At 41.8% G+C, this 25,111-nt stretch overlaps 1 protein-coding gene across 1 annotated transcript in view; it reads left to right on the top strand.

Annotated features, from left to right (window-relative positions):
- Nucleotides 1-2,033: 2,033 nt before the first annotated feature.
- Nucleotides 2,034-25,111, top strand: part of rxraa (retinoid X receptor, alpha a) — a 78,860-nt gene continuing 55,782 nt past the window's right edge. Inside the window, exon 1 of the mRNA XM_030767474.1 lies at nucleotides 2,034-2,228. Coding sequence (XP_030623334.1) covers nucleotides 2,201-2,228 — 28 coding nt within the window. The 5' untranslated portion in view covers nucleotides 2,034-2,200. The remainder of the gene's footprint in view (nucleotides 2,229-25,111) is intronic.

Here is a 25,111-nt window from a genome sequence, read left to right as displayed (position 1 = left end):
AGAAATCTCTATAATTTCATGTCTCATCGTTCATCAAGAACACACAGACACACACACACACACACACACACACACACAGAATTAGAGCTCAGACACGCCTACTTTAGGTTTATTGCACAGTGTCGACAAATGCCTTTGATCTGTAATGCGCTGTGTGCAGCATTAATTATGTATCCTCCTGCCGTCAAACCGCAATGAACACCTTCAAACGTGCAAGGAGATAGGCTGCATGTACATAGGCCTTTGGGGTGGCCTCAGGACTCGATGTATATAGATCCATACCCACTGTATATGCTCTGATGTGCGAAAAGGATTTAGGATAACTTCTGTTATGCTGTTACCACAATTTCTCTCTGGATTACCTCTAACATCTCTCTCGGTCCTCTATGACCACTAATACATTAATAGCAGTAATTTTTAAGGACATAAACCCAAGCTCTATGCATAGTGTATAATCTATAGTGGAAGAGTACAAAACACCATACTGAATAAAAGATAAACTGTTATGCCTCAGACCAAATGACAGGCCTGTAATGATGGATAAATGACCTAGTTCTCTCTGTGCTAATGCACACTACGTTATGTAAATTCAGTACGCTGCTGTGGCCTGTTCCATAGCAGCCAAGTATGATGCATCTGCAATGGATCCATTGATTTTTTATGTATGCAGATGGTTTGTGAATGCAGCAAATGCCAGCATATGCAGTAGGAAAACGCACGGTAGAATAAGAAAACCATGCTGGTTTCAGTATAAAATAACATGATTTCAGAAACAGAATAGAGGGTTTTGGTCACCTGTCATTTCACTAATATGCTGGAGTGCGCACATATGAATGTAATAATTAAAATGTGTTTTGGAATTACTGTAATTAATTGCTTTCTAGGGACTGTGTATATATGTTCATGTTGTTGGGGAATTTCTTGGTGCAAATTCAGGGAACTCATAATGACAAAAATATATCCAATTTAAATTCCTTAGTTCATCGATACTAAAACAGGATCCTCTCCATTGGTACTCATCGTACTGTTCCATTATTCTTCAAACACATTCAACATACTCTTGATTCCTACACTGTGAGAATGGCCGTAAAAGTGAATGGCCTTGTGAACTAATGTCCCAAAAGTGACGCAAAAGTAATCTATGAATATGTTTTAAGAAATTTGATTGATGGAATAAACAAAAACAAATGGGATAAAAACCAAAAATGGTGATAGTGATGTATAGCCCACAGACTCACACACGAACACACCAAAGACAAACACAGACGTCACCAGATTTACGTATGTCTCCTTAAACAATTCATAATCCCTGATGCAGTCAAAAATAAACCCAAGTAAAATGAACTTCGTGGAGCGTACTCCATTAAAGTCATAATACTGCAGTTTTGTGGGCAGATTTTTGGCTTTAATCATACTTAATTGTGTTAACTGGATCTCTGCATTTAGGTGGCTTTAATCTATTACATGTATTAAGTTATAATGTAATCTGTAGTTTTACTGAGGAGAACTAAATTACACTTAATTCATGCAGTTTTTACTGGCACCATTAGTCTTTAAACTGGTTGACAGAATATTGCTAAAATACTTTGTACCAGATTATACAATTGTACAAGTACCAGTTTGATTGTATATCTGTTTTTACGGTTTATTCATTCTTGAGTAATATTTGAGAGCGTATGGAAGTTACACTTAATATTCTACGTTGAATGCTGTACAAATCGGTAGTGGTAGCAATATTAAAAAAAATCTATTTATCGCGAGAACACACCTCCCCGATGAAGATGATTATCTTCCATTATCTTTGCTTCCTCAAGATGTACGATTTTTTTTTTAGTTTACACTGACAGTCTACAGGTTGTTAAAATTTAGGGAAGAGAAACAGCGCAGGAGGAGTTAACAAACCCTCTTATCTACGTCGTTGCAGCTCTGAGTGCGTTGGTGAGAGTCCCCCTTGATTGGGTCCCTTTAGCAATAGTTACGAGTTGTAGACTGAGTGAGAGAGCGAGAGCGCGCGAGGAGAGCTTGAGCAAACAGAAGTAGTAACATAAAGTGAATTTTTGACACTGTCGAACGCGGCTTTTCTAGACTGTCACTTCTACCCACTGGATCGTCTTTATCGTCATTAATAGGGACACCGGCGTCTTCAACCCGAAATCTCAATACACGGTTGTGTCAGCTGGCATGAGCTAACCCACCAGACATGGAAACCAAACCTTTCTTGTCATTGGGTAAGTTTCCCCGTGTGAAAATGTTTTTTTTTTGTGTTTTGTTTTGGGAGGGATTTTAGACTGTATCAAATTAAACATTTCTTTCCGAACACTTCCATAACCGACATAATTTTATTGTACACTTTGCATCCTCTACTGTTTTTTAATGGACAACACGGTTGTTCAAAACGCATACGAAAAATAAATATGTATTATGTTTACGACGTTCCCCACAATATGTAAGATATAACTTAGAATCGAAGTAAACACAAAACTTAGGTGGCGACAGACAGGCTCGTTCGTTAGCGTACAGTGCCGTCTGCTTGCTATCGGAGCTGATGACATGATTCTTTTGATTACAGAGATTCTTCATTCATCTAATGTTACTTTCTTATTCTCTGTTGTTCTTGTCTGCAGTGTATCGCACCGGGTGTGGGCTAATATTTTGAAATTGTTAAATTGATTTAATCTGCATCTCCGTAGTTGATGCGCTGTAAAACGAAGTCTGCTGCACGTGGTATTTAAATCGAATTTTTACTTGGCTTTGCCCGTCTGTCATCGCATTGCAGTCTAACTGTTCTCATCAAATATTTTGATGGCTTATTTAGGGCTCGTGTGGCGTCTTGTTTGCTCTTCCAGACGAATGATTCTGTCTTATATTAAACTGATTGCATATAATGTACAGTAGCCAGATCCAGAGCAGACCTGGCAGTGATGTCTCAGTATGCAGCTTTGTAGATGCTTTTGTATCATAATTAAGACTATCACACGAAAGCCACATCTGGCACGTAAGAACTTGTGCAGTGAAATGTATCTGTTGTGAACATCTTCGCGTTTGGTTTACACGGGGATAGTTGCTTTAGAAACGCTTTTGACGGTTCAAATACTCAGTTGACCCTAATATATCGAATATTCCCATCAAAACTAGAGACGGGTGGAGAGCTGAAAAGAACTTTGGTCAACTTCTGTTCTGTGAATCGTACCTGTGAGCGAGACGCCGCGTATGAATTGTGAAAACGTCTGGACAGTTCGCTTACAGCTTTGGGTTTTTTTCCTTTATGAAAACTTGTTAAGTTCAAGTGAACTTCTAGTCGTGTGTCTGCTTTACCACTGTCGTTAACGGGAATATTAAGGTGTGGTTTTAGTACGCTTATTAAACGCGCGCCTAAAATTAAACATTTCGTATTCATAACAGTCCTAAACAAAGTTTCTGATCTGCGAATTGTTTACCCTGAGATAATTAAAATCAGAGGTAATAAAATTATTATGACTTGTTAATATCAAATATCTTAATTCTGTTTTAAATCTCTCTTCAGTGATAATCGTGATTAGAGGTTGATACGCTGAGGAACGTTTAAACACGAGGGCCGTGTGTATTAACGGTGTATTAACGGCAGAGCCTGTTACTAATGTCTTACTTCAGTTTTCGTTGGCTGTTACTGTAACATTTCATACATATAAAGTGCACAACTTTATTAACATATTCCGAACAAGAACCAAAGAAAAGGGCTATTATTAGGTATCCAGCTGAATGTCTGCCTGGAACCCTTGTTGTATGAACAATTTGCACATGCAAAGCTTGATGTACCCACATATTTGAGGACGTACACTCGCTCACAGAACTTATACAGTGCTGAAGGGACACGGAACACACTAATGAGTGTAACATTACTTGTGCAATCTTACACCGACAAGTTCATGTGCATGGGGTCACACACAGTTTAGCTCATACTCACACACCAGTCTTCGTGCAAAATACACTCCTAAACCACCAGGACTTTACAGTAATCACCCCCCCCCCCCCCCCCACACTCAAAAGCCTCGGAACTGTGGGCAAGCGCTGTATTGTGTCTGCTTTTCTTTTATGAGGGAGTCGTGTTACACATTGACACATATCATTGTACATGAAGAAAGGCCTGTTGTTTGTTGTTAGATGGGTCTTGGGTATGGAGTCATGGGGGGAGCTTCATTTAGTCCTTTCTGGAATAAAAATCAGAGCTTAGTCGATACGTCTTATGTGCGTGTTTTTTATTAGCTTTCACATATTAAAGATACAGTTTATTGTTTAACCGGGTAGTTCAAAATATGTTGATGTCGTATCTTACTGAACTTGCTGTAAACCTTTACTTAAATAATAAATGACATTAAGACACAGTAGAGCTCTTGAAACTGCTAACAAAAACTTTCTAAATTAGCATTATAGTATGTCCTTTTGACCAAGCTTGGGGCCTCATTTTGGGTTTGGTGTATCTTTTTAGTTACCATAACTAAAACAGAACAGTGTCAGAATGACCGGAATAATGAGGCAGTACAACTATTATAAAATCTGTCTAAATTACATTTAGCATATAGATAATTTTCAGTGATATTCAAGTCCTCAAAAAATTTTTGAATTAACTGATTTTTTCATGTCTGCGTGTCTTCCCTTGTTTCTGTAGGATAAACAAACATATTTAGCGTGTGTGTGCCTTTGGTAAACCAGGTGAGAAGTTTGCTCTCACACTGAATAGGTCTGATATTTGTAGGATTGAAATGGAGTTGAAATGAGAGAGTAGTGGATTAACTCTTTAGCTGTAGTACCTGCAGCATATTAAAAAAAAGTTGATATCCAGGAAAACTACAATGCCTTACAGGTACCTCTGGTTGAAGCCAAAAAGGACCATTATGCACTGGAACTCCTAAGGTTTTGCACGTTTTACCTGGACCTCAGAAAACGAACAGCAAAAATCACCTGTATAAAGAGTTAGTGTTGGATTCCTCATACTGTAAACTATTTATTCAGTACGGCTAAGAGCTTCTGGTTTTAAGGATTTTATCAGTGTTAGTCTTATTTACTCTTATGAGAGTAAGTTGCTTGGGGGTCGGGGGGTGGTGGGGCACAGACACTGTTTTAGTGTTTTGGATGTGGTAGGGGTGCTGCATTTGGGCAACAGAAGGTGACACTCTCCTCCACCCTCACTAGTGAAGTTCATGGTCTGTAATGAGAAACTGACATTCATAGTTGTGCGGAGGGGCGCATTCCTCTGCCGGCAGTAATTCAGGAACAAAGGTAAGACTGGGAGTGGATATGTTTCAGAGGGATGGGAGGGCTTGGCTCTGCACCACTAAAAACATACACGTTGGGGTTTTTATAGCCGGGCAGTTTTGTGTTCCTTAGCCGACGCTTTTGGCTCCCTTTTGTGAGGGGGGCTACAGCTGCCATTTTTATTGAAGGAGATTTATAGAGAAAGTTAATGGCTTAAAGTGATAGTGCTCTGTCTCTTTCTTCCTCTCTCTCTCTCTCTCTCTCTCTCTCTCGCTCATCTCCAGCCTTACTGCTACACCGCACCAAAAGTTGTTTTTCCTTTCTTTCTTTCTTTTTTTGTTGTTTTTTTTTGTTTTGATTACTTACCTGATGTTCTCCTGCCAGGCACGGTTCAACCAAATGCACTACGCTTATGCGATTATGAAAGAAACCATTACTGGTAATTAGTCATGTTTTTTTTTCAGTTAATCACCATTAGACAAAATTTGACGAGTCACTTTTTCAAAGAGGATCTGTAGGTCTGTAGTGCATTAAGCCTCCACTCACAGCACGGCTCTTAGTAAGTGAGGTAATGCATATCTGTGCTGCTCAGTCTTGTTGCTTGGTTATTTTTACCTTGAGAAACAGAACAACAGGCTGTGTGCTTACATATCATAGGGGTTTGTGTAAGCCTTGTTAATAATTTGTGTGTTTCTCTGCCTCACAGTAGTGAGAATTCTTTATCTATAAGTGCAGGGTTGAACTTTGCACCTCAGACCTTGACCTTTACTCTCAGCATGTTTTATCTTCTGAAGAATTTGCCTTCAGGCATGCAGTCTGTGTTTTTTAGCCAGTCACTACCTGATATATGTTGCAATGTTGGTAAAGTGCTTGTATTCGTAAAGTTAAACTGACCGCTTTACGTAAGCGGTCCACTCGTTGTTTGAGACTCAGCGCATGTCACTGCTCACATGGTTTTACAACAGCGAGGGAAATTTCTTTTAGGTGACATATTAATACTGGTTTGGATAAACCTTTGGGCAGCGTTTTGTTGATCGTTGTGATGGACCTGCTCATCTTCTTCATTCCTTGTAAACTAGATCCTTGTAAACTAGATCCTTGTAAACTAGATCTTCATGCGCGTCGAAAGAGTTTCAATAAATACGATGAAAATGAAGCTTGAAGTTGTGAAATCCTAGGCAATAGTGCAAACATACTATACTTTATTACAAGACGTGTTTTTGCTTCATACATATCAGCATGTTACGATATAATAAAATCCGTCTTCATATTCGCACGGGAAATTTCTTTGCGTGTTAGAGTGCGTGTGAGTATGTGTGTAAGTGTGTGTGAGTGCAAGCGTGTGTTCAAAGCTTCATTGTGTTTCCAAATGGGATTTTTAACAGGGGCTGCATGCTACTACGTCTGTCACCTCACAATGTGCTAGCCTGTTTAGTTGGGTGATCATTGTGCTTTCTGGCAGAAGAGTAGCTGATATTTTGCCATTCATGCATGCTTACTGGGTTTTGGATAGAGACAGTCATGCACTGGCTAGAGGCTTTGCACTATGAAAGGGCGCTGGACATAGGTGGGTCTACAGTGGCTGTTTTCACTCCCAGACCACAGCTCTCAACATCGTTTGCGGAGCTGTTAATTTAACTGTGTTCAAAACGTCGACCAAATATAGTACATTTTTTAATCCTGCTAGCACCAGCATTTATTGCAGAGTGATGTAGTTTTGTGTGTCTTTCTTTGGAAAACCTGACACAGAGCTGCTGGCCTGCTGTAAAGCCACAGTGTCATTCTGTGACTCGTGCGGACAGAAGTGTTTGTGCAGCGTCTGATGGCTCTGAACAGCAACGCAAGGAGCTGGCTCCCAATGTCACACACACAGACAGTTTGCTTCCTGCACTGTGAGCGCAACACAGAGAGAGAGAGAGAGAGAGAGAGAGTGTGTTTGCTCTGCAGCATGTGTGTGTATATGTGTGTGTGTGTGTGTGTGTGTGTGTGGCTTTGACCACTAATGCTGCAGCTTACACTGGAGAGCTTAAACCAACCAGGCAGATTAAGGGCCATGATTGCAATTATGATAACCGAGATCCGTTACAGAAACCAAAATACGCTCGACACAATACAGATAAGATGAAGGATTTGTATGGAAGTGTTAGATGACTGGAGTTCATGCTACGTTTTTTTTTTTCCTTTTTCTTTCCCCCCTGTGTGTTACTTTAAAAAAAAATGTCATGATCCTAGATGTTATCTTCCTCATCAACATCTGTATTTTTTTTTTCCTTTTTTTTTTTTTTTTTTTTTTAAGACGTCCCTATTTTTCTCAGTGCGCTCTCAGAAATGATTTACTGTTTGTCAACGCCTCCAGGTCTGACTCCTTCCTTCTTCCGCAAGACCCCCCCCCCCCCCAACCCCCCCACCCCCCGCCCAGCCCAGCGCGTTCCAAGTCTTCCCTCCCCCCCCTCCACAGACACTGTGCGAGGCAAAGGGCCAGATTCTCACCTGGGCCTAAACGTTACCATGTCACTCTCGGTGTATATCCTATACGTTTTCCCAGCCCGAAGCCCGGGAGGGTGGAAGGGGGGGGGGAGGGGTACGGCGTTAGCTGGCGAGAGAGAGAGAGAGAGAGAGAGAGAGAGAGAGAGCGCCACGTGTTACGTAAGTTTGACTGTCTGGTTTGAAAGGTGCTAATGGGGACAAATGTTCATGCAGCATGGCTTTACAGTCCAGCTCCTCTCTGGAGTTAGATGGGTTTAGTCACCGAGTAACCCCTTTGCTCTCACCCCAAGAGGAAAAGAGTGAGCCTCTTATCACCCCGTTTTACCGTGAGCACCATTCAGCGTGAGTTCATTCATCAACAAGTGGCTGCTCATCTCTGTCTCTCCGTGCCTGAGTGTGTCTCTCAGTCTCTTCTCTGAGAGTCTGTGACTGCGACCTGTCAGTCATCGTGCCGTCGGCTGACGGGTGGAGGTGAGGGCAGGGGCGGGGCCGAGCCTGGAGTGATTACTATACTTGTGTTTGATTCACTTCACACAATCACTATGCTTGTATTCCACTGCAGCCTTTTGTGAAAGTGATTTGATACGATTAGAGCTTGGCAGCTTTCCACCGATATTTGTTTACACTAGATAGGCATTTATAAAACCTCAGTTTTCATTCAAAGGGAGATCCGCGCCCGTGTGAGAGGCAGTCCTTCAGATTGACTAACCTTTGTACTGTTGATGGTTTCTGAGCTTTTCTATTGGAAGAAAGACCTCGGGAGAGAATTGAGCAACAAGTTTTTTTTTTGCTGGCAAACAGGCAAGCAGGCGCTGGCAGTGTCTTTGTCATCAACGCATTGCATACCACAGGGCTTACATTCCAGCGCCTGCAGAAACAGCCCCAACAAGTTCAAGTGTCACATTTAAGATGGTTTCTTCTGTTTCAGCCAGGAATCAGTAACGTGAGAAGGGTGCGGATTATACAGGCAAGATCAGAGCTAGAACAGACTGGAGGGGTTTGTGTGAGTGTGTGTGTGTGTGTGTGTGTGTGTGTGTGTGTGTGTGAGCGTGTGCGAGTTTGTAATGTCTTGCAATGTCTGCATAGCTAAATTTTAAGCATTCAGACTCAGCAGAATGTGTAGACAGGCTTACAGTGCTTGTGTGTGCTGTCTGGGAGATGGGGGAGGTCAGGGGTCGAAGTCAGGTCGCAGCCTGTAGGATGATTGGCACATAGAAGTACTTTCAAACAGTCTGTAGGATGATTGGCACATAAGAGCACTTTCAAACAGCATAAAGGAAGAGCAGGAGTAAACCACATGCAGCGAGAAGAGGCGGAAAGACTGAACTACAAGAAACAGTTACAACAATGCCTGAGCAAGAAGGTATCTGTTCTGAAAGAGGAAAGGTGAGAGAGAGAGGGAAAGAGAGAGAGAGAGAGAGAGAGAGCATGAGAGGAAGAGTCCTGAAGCAGTTAGTTGTTAGAGGGAGGGAACAGAACGCGGGCACATCTGGAGTGTTTCAGCGAATAGTTTTAAAACATCTGGAGAAATTCCCTGGAATTTAAGGGTCCCTCCTTTGATTCTGTTTTTTTTTTTTTTTTTTTTTTTTTCTCCTTCCTCCTTCTGTAGTCTGTTCTCAGCATCTTCAAAGTCTCCCCGGTGTTGCAGGCACGTAAATGAAGGGGAGAGTCCCATTACAGTGCAGGTTGAGTCATTCCAGTCTTTTATTGTTGGATAAATTGGGCCCATGCGACCAACTCCCCTTTGTGCAGTCAGGCTAATTAAGTGGCACAGAAGTGAGAGGTTGCATGGCTGTGGAGCCAGGCTTAACAGAAGCGTAAGAAAAACTGCCTGTAAAAACCTGACACTTCAACCACAGACGCTCAAGCTTTAGTCAAAGGAATCCTGATTTAAAAACACACACACACACACACACACACACACACACACACTTAGATTTGTTTTTAACTGACTGAAGGGAGAAAACGAATAGTGTAATGAATCCTGACTCCTCTCAAAGTAAAGATGTAGCATGGGCGGTCATAGATTCATCAGGGGAGGGTATGACTAACGGGTAGGAGAGTTCTAATGACGAAAGACACGCGTGTTTGAAATCTGTGTTCGTGCTCTCCTGAGATTCGGCTGAAACCTCAAGTAAATCCAAGATGTTAGTTTGCGAGTTTCACCTTTCAGGGATTGCGTTACGTTAGATCCTATCACACAGAACGAGATCATATCGCTGTTGAATGCTCTACTCTTCGTTTTTTTCCTCTTGTTAACTCTACTGCAATTAAAATTGTTCCATTTGAAATGGCTACACTGGCCTTGCACTGCTTTGTGTTCCATTAGCGTACCTTTGGTTCAAAAGAACGAGTTGTGTTCAGTTGCTTTGCTTAACCTTGCCAGCAGATAAAAAAACAATCTGTTCATTATTTTCCATAAAAGATTGATTTCTATTTGTGAAATCTTTGTCAAACGCATGGTCAAAACCCACAAAAGACGCAGTGATCTGAACCAATAGGTATAATGAATTCATATACAATAAGTTTGTATGCACTCACGCTTGGTTTACAGAACTCTATATAGTACTAAAGGTCATCACTGCCTTGGGGTGTAAGGTCTAGCCTATATATGTTTGTTGCATTGTTTGTATTTGAGGTTTCACGTTTGCATTTTTGAAGCACCTATTGCATCGGTGGTGTTTGCGTACGCCTCTCTCTGCAGATAAAACCACACAGATGTAGGCTGTGATATGAAATATTAAGTCCAACTCCACACATATCTTAAACTGTCATACATTTCTTGAAGACAGTTCACTTTGCTCTTTTTTTTTTTTTTTTTTTAAATCTTTTTTTTTTCTCCTCTGCCCTTCTCTCGCTGTTGCCTAGTCATCTGCTTAGACTGGATTTTCTGTGTACTTTTTTTGCCTTGAGACGGTGTGTTTTAATTTTTAAAAACCTGTGGTTTTTATGATCTGCCTGTATATCTCTCTGACTGAATGTAGAGAGATAGAGAGAGAGAGAGAGAGACAGAGACAGAGAGAGAGAGAGAGAGAGAGAGACAGGGGGAAAAAAATGCAGCCAGTTGGTTAATCGTGTCCCCCTCTGTCTGCGTGCAGAGCTATTTTCTCTGTGTTGCTGTGCAGATGGCCTACATCTTTCTGCCTCACTGAACGAGGAACAGCAGGGAGAGGCTGATGGGCACATCGTCACTGTACCTCCTCTCTCTCTCTCTCTCTCTCTCTCTCTCTCTCTCTCTCTCTCTGTCTGTCTGTCTCTCTCTCTCTCTCTGTCTGTCTGCCTGTCTGTCTCTCTCTCTCTCTCTTTCTGCATGTGTGTATGTGTGTGTGGATTGTGTCTCTCTGCTTCTGCATTATTTAGTCCTCACCCCTCAGCACACACTCTTTCCATACTCCTCACACAGCGACGTGGTATCATAACGCTTTATGTCACTCATCAGCTTTCCTAGAGAGGAGCAAGCACGTTACAGTGTAGCCAGAACGGTCCGTAAAGGCTCAGGACACCGGCGTAGTGATCCCTACCATAACCTGTGAACCACGCAGAGAGGGACAAAGAGAGACTGAGGTGATCTGAAGCTGTTCTCTTAACACACATACATAAACACACACACACACACACACACACACTTGTGCAGACACACACAAGTGCCCACACACAAACACACCCACACACAGATAGAAATAGACGCCCACTGACGCAGGCATGCACGGACGTTACATTTCACTCTCTTCGAAGATCAACCTCGTAGCTGCCTATAGGGTCACCTTGCATCTCCTGACTCAGATGGGTTTTGCTGCTTTAGTTCAGCTTTCAGAGTAAGCCTTCCCTCCTAAACTGATATGACGCTCTGTCTCCCCTGCTTAGGATCTGTTAGAAGAGATAAGCCTTTTTTCCTCTAAGGCTGACTTTTTCCCCTCTCCTCTCCCATGTCATGTACACTAACTGATTGCAATCAGGTTAGCAGTCGTCACTGACAGCTGACAAATTTATTTGTTCCCTTGAATTTAAGGGTTTTTTTTTTTTTAGACATTAGTCAGCAAAAAAAAAAAAAAAGTTTTGGAGACCCAGCGTAGACAAATCGCAAGAGCATCTAAAAAAATTTAATTGTAGATGCTGACTCGATGCCGTTGTTTTGTAAATAAAGTGAATACCACCAAACAAAAGTCTAAGTGGTGTCAGAGTCTCAGAAGGTTTCAGTAAAAAGAAAAAAAAGGAGAGGTTGTAACAACAGCTGTTTGATTTTGAATCAGGTCTGTGGTGCAGTTAAAGGTCAGAATGGTTAGTGCTCTTATAACCTTTTTGTCTGCTCCACTCAACACCCCTAAAAAGTGAAAGGTTTTCTCTGCTACTGTAAACTGTTCTCAATTGTTTTAAACTGTTTTAAAGCATGACCGTTCTTCAGTGTGTCTTACTTTTCACAAGTCTTACCTTAATGATGATGTTACTCGAAGTGCTTATATCAGACGAGAACTAGGTATCTTAACATTTTGCTGTTACACATGAAAAATTCCCCCTAGTTTTAGATGCCTTAAAGATACGGTTTCCTGAAATGTCCACACATCGGTTTAAAAAAAAAAAAAGAAACAATATGATTGGCATTTTACAGTCCAAGCTCTCATGCACTTAGTGAGCTTATGACTAGATTAGTTTCTGTTTGCACAATTGATTGACAGCTACCCAATGTTTTTTTTTCCCCTCCTTCTCTCTCTTGTTGTTCTGCGCTGAGGGCCATGGCATTTGCCTTTCATGAGATGTCACCTTCTATTAAGTGCACATCTTAGTCACAAGTATAGAGGTTTACCCATGATGCATCAGCAGTCATCCACCTTCACTCAACCTCCTTTTTTCCTTCATCTCATTTCATGTTGTAGGTTTTATATTGACCTTATTTTGTAAAAAAAAAATGCATTTGTCTGTAAGAAAGACATTCATCATGTGTCTGTTTCTTTCCTGCCTATTTTAATGTAACTTGCTCTGCTTCACTTTTCTTCATATAGATATTCCAAAAACTTGTTAGTGAACAAATGGTAAATCGAGTATGCTGCGTGGAATTACACAGTGCGCTGTTTGACACCTTGTGGTCTCAAAAAAGAAGAAATTGTGTGTTTTGCAAGTATCACATGCTGTCTGGTTATATCTCTACAGAGATGCCCATCCCTTTGACTCTGTTCCTGTTCCAGCGCTGCCAGACAGCCTGGCTTCCTGTCTGTGAGGCAACTGCTTTTTTCTCTAGCAGCTGTCCACGTCTATTCATCTGCTCCATGTCTCGACCAACCAAAAACACCATTTACTCTGTTACACCGCCTAGCTCTGGACTCTGCGTCCTCTACCCACACACACACACACACACACACACACACACACACAGTCGTACACGCAGTCGTGCACACAGTCGTACACCCACACACACAGGCACCCACACACACACACACACACACATGTGCGCATGCACACACACGTACACACATGCACACACACGCACACACACATACAGACACTCATTCACTCACTCACTCACTCACTCACTCACACACAGAAGAAATAGAAAATACAGTCAACATTTGTTTTGTAAATGACCACATGCTGTAGAAATTTAATCCTGCTTGCAGTTGATCTCCCAGTCATGTGACTTGACCTAGTTTTCTCTGCCTGCCTCTCTTAGTATCCTGCCTTTCCCTTAATTTCTCCCTCTTGCTCAGTCACTCTCTCTCTCTCTCTCTCTCTCTCTCTCTCTCTCTCTCTCTCTCTCACTCTCACTGTCCATTCCTTTCTCTCCGTTTCACTCCACTGTGTTATTGTAAGTGTTGCAGATTTTCCATATGTGTTACCATCTAGAATTTCTCATGTCTTGGGTAAGTGATTGTTTGATCGTGAATGTGAATATGAAAATGTCTCATTCAGATTCTTGGAGAGAATCGTTGGCCGTGTAATCACTCCATTTGCCGAGAGACGTTGATTTGAGGTCATTAGTCTCAACATTAAAACAGCCGGCATCTCATCTCATTGTTCATTCAGATACCATCAGACAGTATATTCAGTTCGCCTGCATGACAGACCCACCCCTGTTTGTGCTGAAAGTTAATGTTGTGTTGTCTGTGTGCATCTCGTTTCATGTAGACATGTGAGCAGCTATTTCTTTCTCTTTCTCTCTCTCTCTCTCTCTCACTCACACACACACACACACACACACACACACGCACACACACACAACCACACACACAACCACACACACAGACACACCAACACACACCCTCCCTCATCTGGGTGTGAATGCCTCTGCAGTAACAGAGGCCTGGACTGATTTCAGTTTTCTTCTTCTTCTTAACATTGTGTTCTTTGTTATGAGCATAATGAGCTGTTTTCTGTGGGCGCTGCGAAGCCCTCACTAACTCAGCACCGCGTATTTACACTCAAGACCTGAGCCTGCTCACATGACCTTGCAGAAGGTGGCAGTTGTAGGGAAGAGCCGACCGAGGGTTAGAGCTGGAGCGTTTATGAGGCTGACACCATCCTCTGATTAGTCACTCCAGGGGAGCAGCACAGATTAATGGCAGTAAACATCTCTTCTCAAGGAGGGAGGGCAAGAAAGCACATGTATTTTTACTTATTTTAATCTGCCATTTTAAACCCACACTTTACGGTACAGAGTGTTTTCACTGCAAATTGTTTGGTCTTTTTTTTTTTTCTTGTCTAAATCCAGCCCCCTTTTCCTCCGTCTGACCTTTAATAAGTTGCACTCACAAGTTAGGCGCAGTTGGTATCCCAAGCAGCGGTGACATTCTGATTTTCCGCTTGTGTTTTGCTACAAAACACGTGCGTAAGGAGGTATAGGTCTCTGACTTTCTCGTTCATACAGACAAAAAAACACATGTACACACACACACACACACACACACACACACACACACACAGACAGACAGCAGCGATAGTACAATCTCGTGTCAGATCAACCTACCACACTTGCCTTAACTCTTGCACACACATACTCGCTATGGAGGGTTACCCAGACAATGAGACAGGCCTCTTTGGTATGGTATGGAGGGAAAGACTCCATCCCAGGCACCTGCTGGAATGCATGGCATGCTACCATTCCTGAAGAGTCATATCAACACACCATCAGCCAGGGATGAAGGAGAGATTGGAAAAGGGGGAGGCAGTTGTAAAAAGCAGGTTAAAAAATGTCACTGGCAAACCACCGGGCTTTAGCTGTCTAATCTTTTGGATTTAAGTCACAGCTACACAGCAAATTTGCTAATATTAAATTAAGTGACTATGTTTTTGTAGTTTTGGATAGTTTCTATTGAGCATGGGACAACACAGACACAAGTGGAATTAACTTCATCAATGTGAATGTAACTCTGGCAAGTTGGATGTGTAACACCTTGTCCTTAGAACTAACCCGATATTAAATAAAAATTGCGGCTCATTAGCATGAAAGGGCTTTGACGAACACAAGAGGGTACAATTCAGAAGCACTTCCTGGTGAACAAAACATTTTGTCACTCATTCAGCTCAGGAACCTACAAAGTGAAAAAAGGAAAGAAAAAAAAGATGACATTTTTGCACTGAGCAGTTGAAATCAGGTAAATGGTAAAAGCTTTAAAATGATGAAAACATAACCTGGAAAAAAAAAAAATTAAGACATCTGAGTCATACCTGACCATTCTTTATAAAATTATATGCATTTAAAGATCTTGTGTGACCAAACCTTTTTTCAGCGCTTCAATTTTCTCCTTTTATTTCCCTTTCACGGCTCTCTAGCCCAGCTGTGAAGGCTTTATGGGCATAAAAGGCCCACTTAGTAGCGCACTTCACTGAGGTGAAGTCAGGCTTGCATCCCTCACTGTAATCACTGAAATATTGCATAATTGTCAGAATAGTTTCCTCTGGTTTCCCCTGCTTTTTTCTAGCTCTCATTTCTTTTTCAGTTTGGTGACAAATCTTGTCACGGCTGATGACTGCGGTCGGCTGATATTGAATGTAACTAATGTCTCAGAGAAAGCTTGGGGTTTGAAATGTGTTTTTGGGATTTTTTTATGAGGCACATTTTGGTTACGTTTCACTTCCTGTTCGTACTGCAGAATCCAGGCAGCAGGGTTTAAAAAAAAAAAAATGTCACTGATTGCATGTTAGATAAAAGCCCATATCCTTTCACAACTTTCGTGGCTGTAATCATAGGTTAAGTAAAAATTCTATGGAAAGTTGAGGTCCAGGCGGTATGCGATTGCAGTAATGTAAACAGCGCAAGAACCATGACAGCCAGGATTCTGAACCTGCAGTCACTTGGTCTGGTGCTTTTACCACTAATCTTCTGCACTGGTCACAGGAAAGCCACAGTGTGTTTTAGGGGGTTGTATGAAGGAAACAGAGAGTCTTGTGCCAGGTCATTTTTGCTATTTTTCCCTCAGTTTCTCTCCATTCATCATTCTAATTTAATTTTCTCAACAAATCCTACTGCACGGTTTGCTGCAGGCGGAAAACATCTTGGTGTCTGTGCAGCCGTGTCTTCTGGCCATGGATTTTCAGTACCATTAAGCTGTGTGGTAAAAATGTCCACAAGTGTGAGGCACTAAGCTACTAAAGGGCAAAATGGAGAAATGATGTTGCCAAGCAGTGCCTCTGTGCACCAATGCCTGGGGGAATCTGGGTCAGACACTGAGGGGGGCTATGCTTTGTGGGGACAGAGGAGGCGTTGGCAGCAGAGCCAGGTCGCTGCATGGGTCCGAGTCTGTGCGTGCGCGTTTCGAGTTGCAGGCAGTTTTTCTTTCTTTTTTTTTTTTTCAAATTGTTTATTTCGATGTATGTACATCGCATAATGCTAGCGAGAAGGCGCAGGCAACGGCGTTAACAGTTGATTTAACGACCCAACGCGAAGCGAGGGCTAAGACAAGAGAGAAGAGCATGTGGAGCTCATTTAGGCGTTTAACAGGAAGTGTGTTCGGGGAGACTTCCGCGTAGAGTCAGCCACTCTGAGCACAGGTCATCAAACTCTCTCACTCTCCCCAGAGTATGACCATTTCTCCTTCCTCTCAATCCCTCAGCATTTAAGAACAGAAAGTTCCTGTTTTTCCCCAAGGCAGAATGGCTGTTTATTGCTTGTTGCAACGTTTTTTTTCTTTATTTCAGAGGTGTCTACGGCGTGAAATGATAGGCACAGTAAATGGGGTTCACGTTAAATACGTTAGTCTGCGTTAAGCGCTACTGAATCTATTACCCTTGCCTTAGTTAGCACTCTTTTATGTTAACGGAAAGTTATAACGCTTAAGATGAAATCTGGCTTTGCATGCTGTCATAGGTCATGAATAGGAGAATGCTAAGGAGAATCATGCAGTACACAGGAATACAAGCTAGCAACAATCCTACGTTCCTACGTTCACTGTGACAGGCTAGTATCGTGACAAATTAGTGTTTCAGAGGTCCTGCTTTGGGCCTACCAAAGTATTTAACTTTCATGCCCCTTCACAGCAGGTTGTCTCAACACAGTATAGCTGTATAGGAAAGGCCATTGTGAAAGCCTTGGTGAGGTCCCATGTATGCTGTTCTGTGCTTCCTCGTTAACCTCTAGGATGAATAGATTTTAAGAGATTTTGCCTTGCGACGTTAAAGCTATGCTTTAGAAAAGGAGGACACATCTGTAATAAGAATGGGAGAATGGAGTGCTGTCTGACTGGCCAAAGGGATTTAGAGTAAATTGAGACAGATCATGTGATTAGTAGCATTTGAGATGAGAAGAAGGATACTGGATTTTAAACGCTTCCTTGTCTCAATCCCTATCAAAGAGGACCTTTTCTTCTCTGCGTATTTTCTGAGTCCAATCACACAAATTTGATTATGCCGTTTGCCCAAGGAACTTTTTGAATAGCGCATAGAAAGTGAGGTCCTTGTTTCCACATGCACCCTGGAGGAAGATCTGACGTGTACAAACCATCTTTTAAAATCTTCCTCTTAACCTCATTACCACTCACATTCTCTCTGCTTCCTGGCACCCCCTCCTCCTCTCCCCTCCCTCTCTTTCTCTCTCTCTCTCTCTCTCTCTCTCTCTCTCTTTCTCTCTTTTGCTCATTGGCTCTTTCTCACTTTCTAAAAGGACTGCAAGTCATTGTATAGGATCATCATTATCAGAATAACACATGTGTAATGGACAGATTTGACTGTGCTCTTAACTGACAAGAACTTTTTCAAAAGTTCTCTCTCTAAGAGAAGTGTGACAGAGTAAGAATACTTCTGGTAAAAATTCAGCATCTGCTAAGTTTCTGGCTTTTATTTACAAGTGCCTCTTCATCATGCTCCCTGATGTCAATAAACAGTGGCACAACATTATCAATTAACAGATGGTACATATTTTGAGCATTAGAACATGGGTGCTCTTGTAGATGAGGTAACTTACAGCTCCAAACTGTATTCACCTATACTTCCAGCTAGTCTTAAGGGTGTTTTCCTGTTTGGGGTGTTTTGAGTTGACAAAAACAAGGAGGAGCATGAACATCATCTCATTCTTCTCTGAACCTTTGACTGATACATTTGGTGATATAGGAAAACTTCAAAGGCCTCGTGAGTCTAATTGCCACACCTGGCCAACCGCCAGTTTCATTACTGGGTGCTTTTTTGAGAGTGAGCATTCAGTGCAAGAGAAAAAAAAAAAAAAAATAACGGACGTAGTTTTGACTGTTTGTGGCACAACTTGCACACACCCACACAGTTGGTGCCCCCCACAGAAGTGTGTGTGCAGACACACATGCACAAAACACACACACACACCCCCACACACATACCCAGACACAGGCAGACATACCCAGAGTCCTCCGGCAGACCACGTGCGGAAACTAAGATAGGACAGTAGCAGAGAGAAAGAGAGAGAGAGAGAGACAGAGAGATAGAGAGAGAGATAGAGAGAGAGAGAGAGAGAGAGAGAGAGAGAGATTAACAAATGCGACTGGACAGGAAGCGGTTACTCTGACGGGTGTTAAAGACTGAACAGCCTCAGCTTTCAGACTAGCAAAACTCATGAGGGGCTTCTGATGACAACAAATGTCTGTGGGTTGATGAAGCAGCTCAGACTGTTGTTCAAAAGCAGCAGCACACATGGAACGGGGAAGGGGAGGGGGGGGTGGGGGGGGTGGAGGAAAGGCGGAGACAGGAAGCTGTTTCGGTAGCTTATAGCCGGGCCTTTCCGTATGAGGCTACTGTGGTATTTTGTTTTGAGAACGGACCTCCTAATAATATTATCCTGATGGGGTCTGTGAGTGGCCTTTGACTTGACACGTTATACCCATGTGCACAGTGTGGGGCAACCTGGTGGACCTGGCACTGCCCTGTGTGACTTGTCCTGTTTTTTGATTGGCCAGGCAGGAACACCTGTGGTCTCAGCAGTAGGTCTTGTTCTGGGTGAAATTTCAGTGCAGGCTAATGTTACAACCCCTGTGGAGAACTCTTCTGAGGAGAGGGATATAGAGACAGACCTCTGCGACTTTCTAAAAAGTCTGATGGAACAAACAGTTTGCATCAAACCTAATCAAACTTCCCGTGATGACGGATCAAGAAATCAAGAGATTCATTTAAAAACATGTATTCCAGCAAATGGGAACCGTGCTCCCATGCTGAGATTGCTCGCCTGTAAACATTAATTTGTCCCCGAAAGAAAAGAAAGAAAGAAAGTCCAAGCTATGAATTACATTCAGTGGATTTCAGAGCCTTTTTTTTTTTGAGAGAGAGAGAGAGAGAGAGAGAGAGAATATTAAGAGGCAGACGGGAGAAGAGATGCTGCAGGACCAGAGTGGAGATTTACCTTTTGCTGTCAGTCAGTGGAAAAAGACACGCTTTCTGATGGAACCTGTAAGTCGGTCAGAGCATATGCATTCCACCAGTGTTGCTCAGCAACGTCTGTGAGCAGAGCCGCGCAACAAGGGACCGCGTTCACGAGTATCTGATTGCCAAAGACAGGAGAGCGCAGACTGACAGGGTCGATCCAGCGGACCTGCTCTCTGCTGCCATGGCTGATGGACTTTGATTAAGGCACGGAAGAGTCCGGGTTCATCCAGTGTAAAATAACTGTCAATGCAGTAATTGAATTTAATGAGAGGCTGCTCTCCCTGATTATTTCAGTAAGTGAAAAGCAAACATCTGAGGTTCATTTAGGCTACCACAGTAGAAAACACTTTCAGTCCATGAGAGAAATTGTGTATAACAAGAGCACGCTGGGCACTGAACTAAGAGAATATATTTTGAAAGGATAATTGGTTTATCAGTTCACCAGTACTTTAAAAAACAGTCCCCAGCTCCCATTAAAACAACAAAATTTGAACACTCTTGTAAAAAGGGTCTTTAATTCAAGGCTGAGGCAACAAGATTGTTTTTATTCACAGCTGATAATAAAGGAAAGATGAGACGCGTCTTTTTTCAAGGGCATGGCGGAAAGTGCACATTGCACCCACGTGTTCTCGTAGGTTCTTTCAAACGGACAGTGGAAGAACCTTGTTAAGCATGTCTTAGTAAAAATTTTCATGTGAAGAACGGGGTGGAAAAAAAGAAACGTTTATCTCAGTTAAAATCTCAAGTAACGGATGCCCCGATGAATAATCTCTCAGTTGTATCTAATTTGAGCTGTACGTTAGAACAGTACAGTTGTGGGCTTTACGTTGCTACTCTTTGACCTTGAGCTTGATCTCCATGGTAACAAAATTCAAAGAATGATGCAGCCCCATGGCATCTCCGTTTCTGGACCAAAATAAAAACCTTTACCTTTTGCCCCGATACACAATAGCTGCTGTAAAATTTCAAAGGTTCAGACATCCCTCAGACTCGTAAAGAGAACCTCATGGCCTTGTGTGGTCCCAGTGGTCAAACAAAACCTGCATTTTCATTAGGATGGCGTCGTAAGCCTGTGTTTCATTAATTGAAACTGTTTACCACTACTTCATTTGCACTCTCTCTCTAAGGAAATATTGAGTTTTCTGCAATGTGTGTGTTTTTTTTTGTTTTTTTTTTTAAATGGTGTAACAAGCACAACAGCATGACAGGCTGCCCCTTTTTTTAAGGAAGTGTCATTGATGAGTAAGCCCACTGTATATTTACTGTGCTCAGATCTCCAGATTACCAATGAAGACAGTGTTGACTGGATGCTAATGTGGGGACGTGGGACTTGTCCCTCAAAGCCTGATTGAATCCCTGCTGAACTGAGTGAGATTAAAAGAAAGAAAAAGGGGGGGAAAAAAAAGATAAAACTTGCCTCTAATCAGCAGTTTACGATGAACCAAGTAATAAGTCTCCAATCCCAAGGAGCTGTTAAAAGACAGATGCCTTTATCTGACTATTCATCAGTTGTATTGTACACGTGGGGCACATGCAAACTCATGCAACGGAAATAAATACTTTTGCTGAAGGCTTAGAGAGAGAAGGGTATTTTAATATTCAATATGCTTGAGCAATCATTCACAGTAGACTCCCTCTGCTCTCTCACCTTAATTCCTTCATTCCAAACAAGCCATAATAATTATAATAATAATAATAATAATAATAATACAAGTTTACTTAGAGCCCAATGTCACTATTTATAGTCTCAAAGGGCTTTACATGTCTATAACAAAGTCAAATCAAGTTAGAGCAAATAGATAAGTCTTTAGTCTGGTTTTAAAGTTGGGACGGTATGCAAAATGCACATAAAAAAAAGAGAGCATTGATTTCTAAATTTACTTTGACTTTTATTTCATTGCAGACAGCGTGAACACAAGATGTCTCATGTTATGTCCAGTCAACTTCATTTCATTTGTAAATATACATCCACTCCTGCCATTCAGGCTTGCAACATATTCCAAAAAAAGTTGGTACGGGGGCAATTTAGGGCTAGTAATGAGGTAAAATAATTAGATAATGATGTGATTTGAAACAGGTTATGTCAACAGGTGATTGTTATCATGATTTGGTAGAAAAGCAGCATCCAGGAAAGGCCGAGTGCTTTAGGAGCAAAGATGGGCTGTGGATCTCCAATTTGCCAACAAATGCGTGAAAAAATGATTGAAGTAATTAAAAACAATGTTCCTCAAAGAAAGATAGGAAGGGATTTGGATATTTCACCCTCTGTGGTGCATAACATCATAGAAAGATTCAAGGAATCTGGAGGAATTTCAGTGCGTAAAGGGCAAGGGCGCAAGCCTAAGCTGAATAACTGTGCTCTCCGATCCCTCAGGCGGGACTGCATCAAGAACCGTCATTCATCTATAAGCATTTTAACCACGTGGGCTCAGGATTACTTTGGCAGACATTTGTCAAGCACCACAATACGTAGTTACATCCACAAATGCCAGTTAAAACTTTACTGTGCAATAAAGGAAGCCTTATGTTAACCGCGTCCAGAGGCGCCGTCGACTTCTCTGGGCTCGGAGGCATCTGGAATGGACCATCACACAGTGGTAACGTGTATTGTGGTCAGACGAATCGGTATTTCCGGTCTTTTTTGGAAGAAATGGATGCCGTGTGTTCCAAAGAAAGAAGAAAACGACCGTCCAGTGTATTACCAGCAACAAGTCCAAAAGCATGAAGACCCCGTAATGGTGCACACCTTAAGACTTGTTTGCAGGAAGCATGGGACAAAAATTACACCTGAAATGCTTCATCACATGGTGTCCTCAGTGCCTAAACGTCTTTTAAGTGCTGTGAAAGGGAATGGCAACGGTACATTACATTAAGTGGTAAATGCTTTACTGCCCCAACTTTTTTTGAAATATGTTCCAAGAATCAAAATTGAAATAAGTGTTTATTTGGAAAAAAAAAAAATTATGAGGTAAAACATCAAATAATGTGCTGTTGTATTATTTTACAATGTAATAGAGGTAAAAGAATTTACAAATCACCGTTTTCAGTTTTAATTCATTTCACATACCGTCCCAACTTTTTCTGATTAGGGCTTGTAGATAAACTACATTCAAATCGTACAGTAATGCAAGCTATGGTCCTGCCAGAAAATCATTCAACACTAGTTAAGCACTTTTTCTTTGGCTCCTTTCCGCTCAAGTCAGTTTTGATTTAGGAAAATCCAAACCTGACTGGGAGCCTTAACTCAAGTGTTAATGTGGTAATGTTCAGTGACATTGCTCGGAGCGAGCGGGCATGTGTCATTGTCCGCCCTTCGTTTGTTACACAATGTGGAGCATACCGCGCTCGGACGGAGGTGATTCACTCTGTCAGGGCTTTAGGAAAAAGCTAATAGGCCAGAACGAGCACGGGTGCTATGTGAATAAGGACCGCTCTACAGGGAGCATGTGGATTAGGCCCGTACAGCGGCAGTAGTGTTAGATTAGTTACTGTCTGAGTACATGACTTTTAACTCTCTCACATGCACTTAGTACTCATTATGCATTCTGTTTAGCTGCATGTACAAGGGTTTGAAAGGAGTCTGATGCAAGAGCGTCCTAGAAAGCAAGAGGTAGATGTACTACGTAAGCCGCTCAGAAAGCTGCACGCTGTTTGTGCTGTGGGGTTTGGTTTCTGTGGGGAAAGGTGTCTTCACAAATACACCACTAAGCAGTGCTTAATCACCTGATCTATAATCTGTCTAATACTCATTCTTTACAAACTTCTAGTCATTTTCACATGATGCCGATCGTACACTGATGCACATTTGAAATTTCTCGGTTGGAGTCAATTAAATGTAATCCGGTTTGTTGAACTGTTTTTCTAGGTTTTCTAATCTAAGCTTGTCATAGGTTTGAATTGTTACTCTGCTCCTCAGTATTACACGTAAAAAGGGAGCGGTAATTGCACGTCATATAAATATGTAATATAACATAATTTATAAATGTTTTAGTGAAGCAATAATGTAAACATATAGATATTAAGAACTCTTTATATGAAAATGGGACAAAATTAAATAATAGATGAATGTAATTTCACTTTATTACCTGATTTAATTGAACTGAGAATGATTTAAAATATAAAAGGGACTCAGCATGTTAATAAATGTGTCGAAAGTCATCAGTATCGTTTTAAGATTCTGTCTATTAGGCTAGAGTCAATGCTCGTGCTTTGTTAAATATCTGTGTTTCATGTTTAAATCCAAACTGTTTTCAGTTGGGAAATCTTAAGTAATCGTAAGTTTCAAAATAGTCCTTGAATCTACTTCAAGGCCACAAAGAATGTTTTTTTTTCTTGGATTATTGACAAAGATCATTTAGAGACATCATTAAGAAGACACAGGCAGTGGTTAGGCGCTATGCTGAATCCAAGTAAAGTCAGTAGTGATTTCAGCACCCCTTCAATTACATCTGACCGCCTGATATTTGGAATTTAGAAGTAATTTTGTCCTTAAAATTGAAGTCTGATAGATCTCTTTCTTTTTCTCGACTTATTATTTGAATTTGTTGGGTGCTTGAAGAAGAGGGTTCTTACTGTTCCCCGTTTCCCTGTGACCGACTGGGCATAAAGCTCCCCGGTCCATCTCTGACATTTGCACGTTTTTACGATTTTAATCAAAGAGCCGCGGAATGCGTTTGACATGGAGCCCATTCCATCCCTGCTCCTTTCCGCATCCCCCCCCCCCACCCCCAAGTCCTCCTCCTCCCGCCTTTGACCACATCTTCAGCATCCCAGACGGCTTATCACGGGGAACTAATTCAATATCCCTGTGCCTGTTTTAAATGTCATTGGCTGAGCTCATCTGGAATGACATGTTTTTCATGGTCGAAGTAAAGGCGCTTTATTGAGCAGGGACCGAAACGAGGGTATGGCGCTGCCCCTCGCTCTTCATGTTTACTCAAATCCTAAAGGTCTACATGAGGAAATGAATAGAGGAAAGGGTTTTTTTTTTTTTTTTTAGACCCTTTGTTGCACATAGCGCATGAACTCACTCCTCTCCTTCATTTACTCTGACTCACTCTGCATCCTTAGTTGACTGAGGAAAGTAATCTGTTAAAGTTTTCCATTGGCTCCCAATCTTAGTCTGGACAATGCCTCTCTCTTTATGTAATTGATCAAACTGTAATTTCTGTTAATTTGATGAAAGAACAGAGGTTAGCTAATCTGTATTTGTAAATGTCTAGATAATTTGAACAAATATTTTTACTAAAGAAACTACCGCACTGAGAAAGTCACCACATTGAATAAAGATGCTAGGTAGCATGTAATGGGTTGTAAATGAATACGCTGAATCTCTCAACCACGTCTAACAAGGTTTTTCTTTGACTGACATCTATGCTCTTCCTTCCACAGAGTGCGCTGTGTCTGCTAACTCATTGTGTCAGTTAAATGGTTTCAATGTTGATCGTGACCCACGACCCCTTTGTAACATATAGCCAGGCGTCCTTTTTTAACCCCTACAGGCTTGCCCGATACATTTGGCATTTTGCCCACGCTGAACCGCCTGCCTCTCATCTAACCCCTGCCACCCCTCTCACCCATCCCC

Source organism: Chanos chanos, chromosome 3 (genome assembly GCF_902362185.1).
Source record: "Chanos chanos chromosome 3, fChaCha1.1, whole genome shotgun sequence".
Classification (NCBI taxonomy): Eukaryota; Metazoa; Chordata; class Actinopteri; order Gonorynchiformes; family Chanidae; genus Chanos; species Chanos chanos.
Note: the sequence above shows the minus strand (reverse complement) of the source record. Positions and strands in the feature narration are given on the sequence as shown.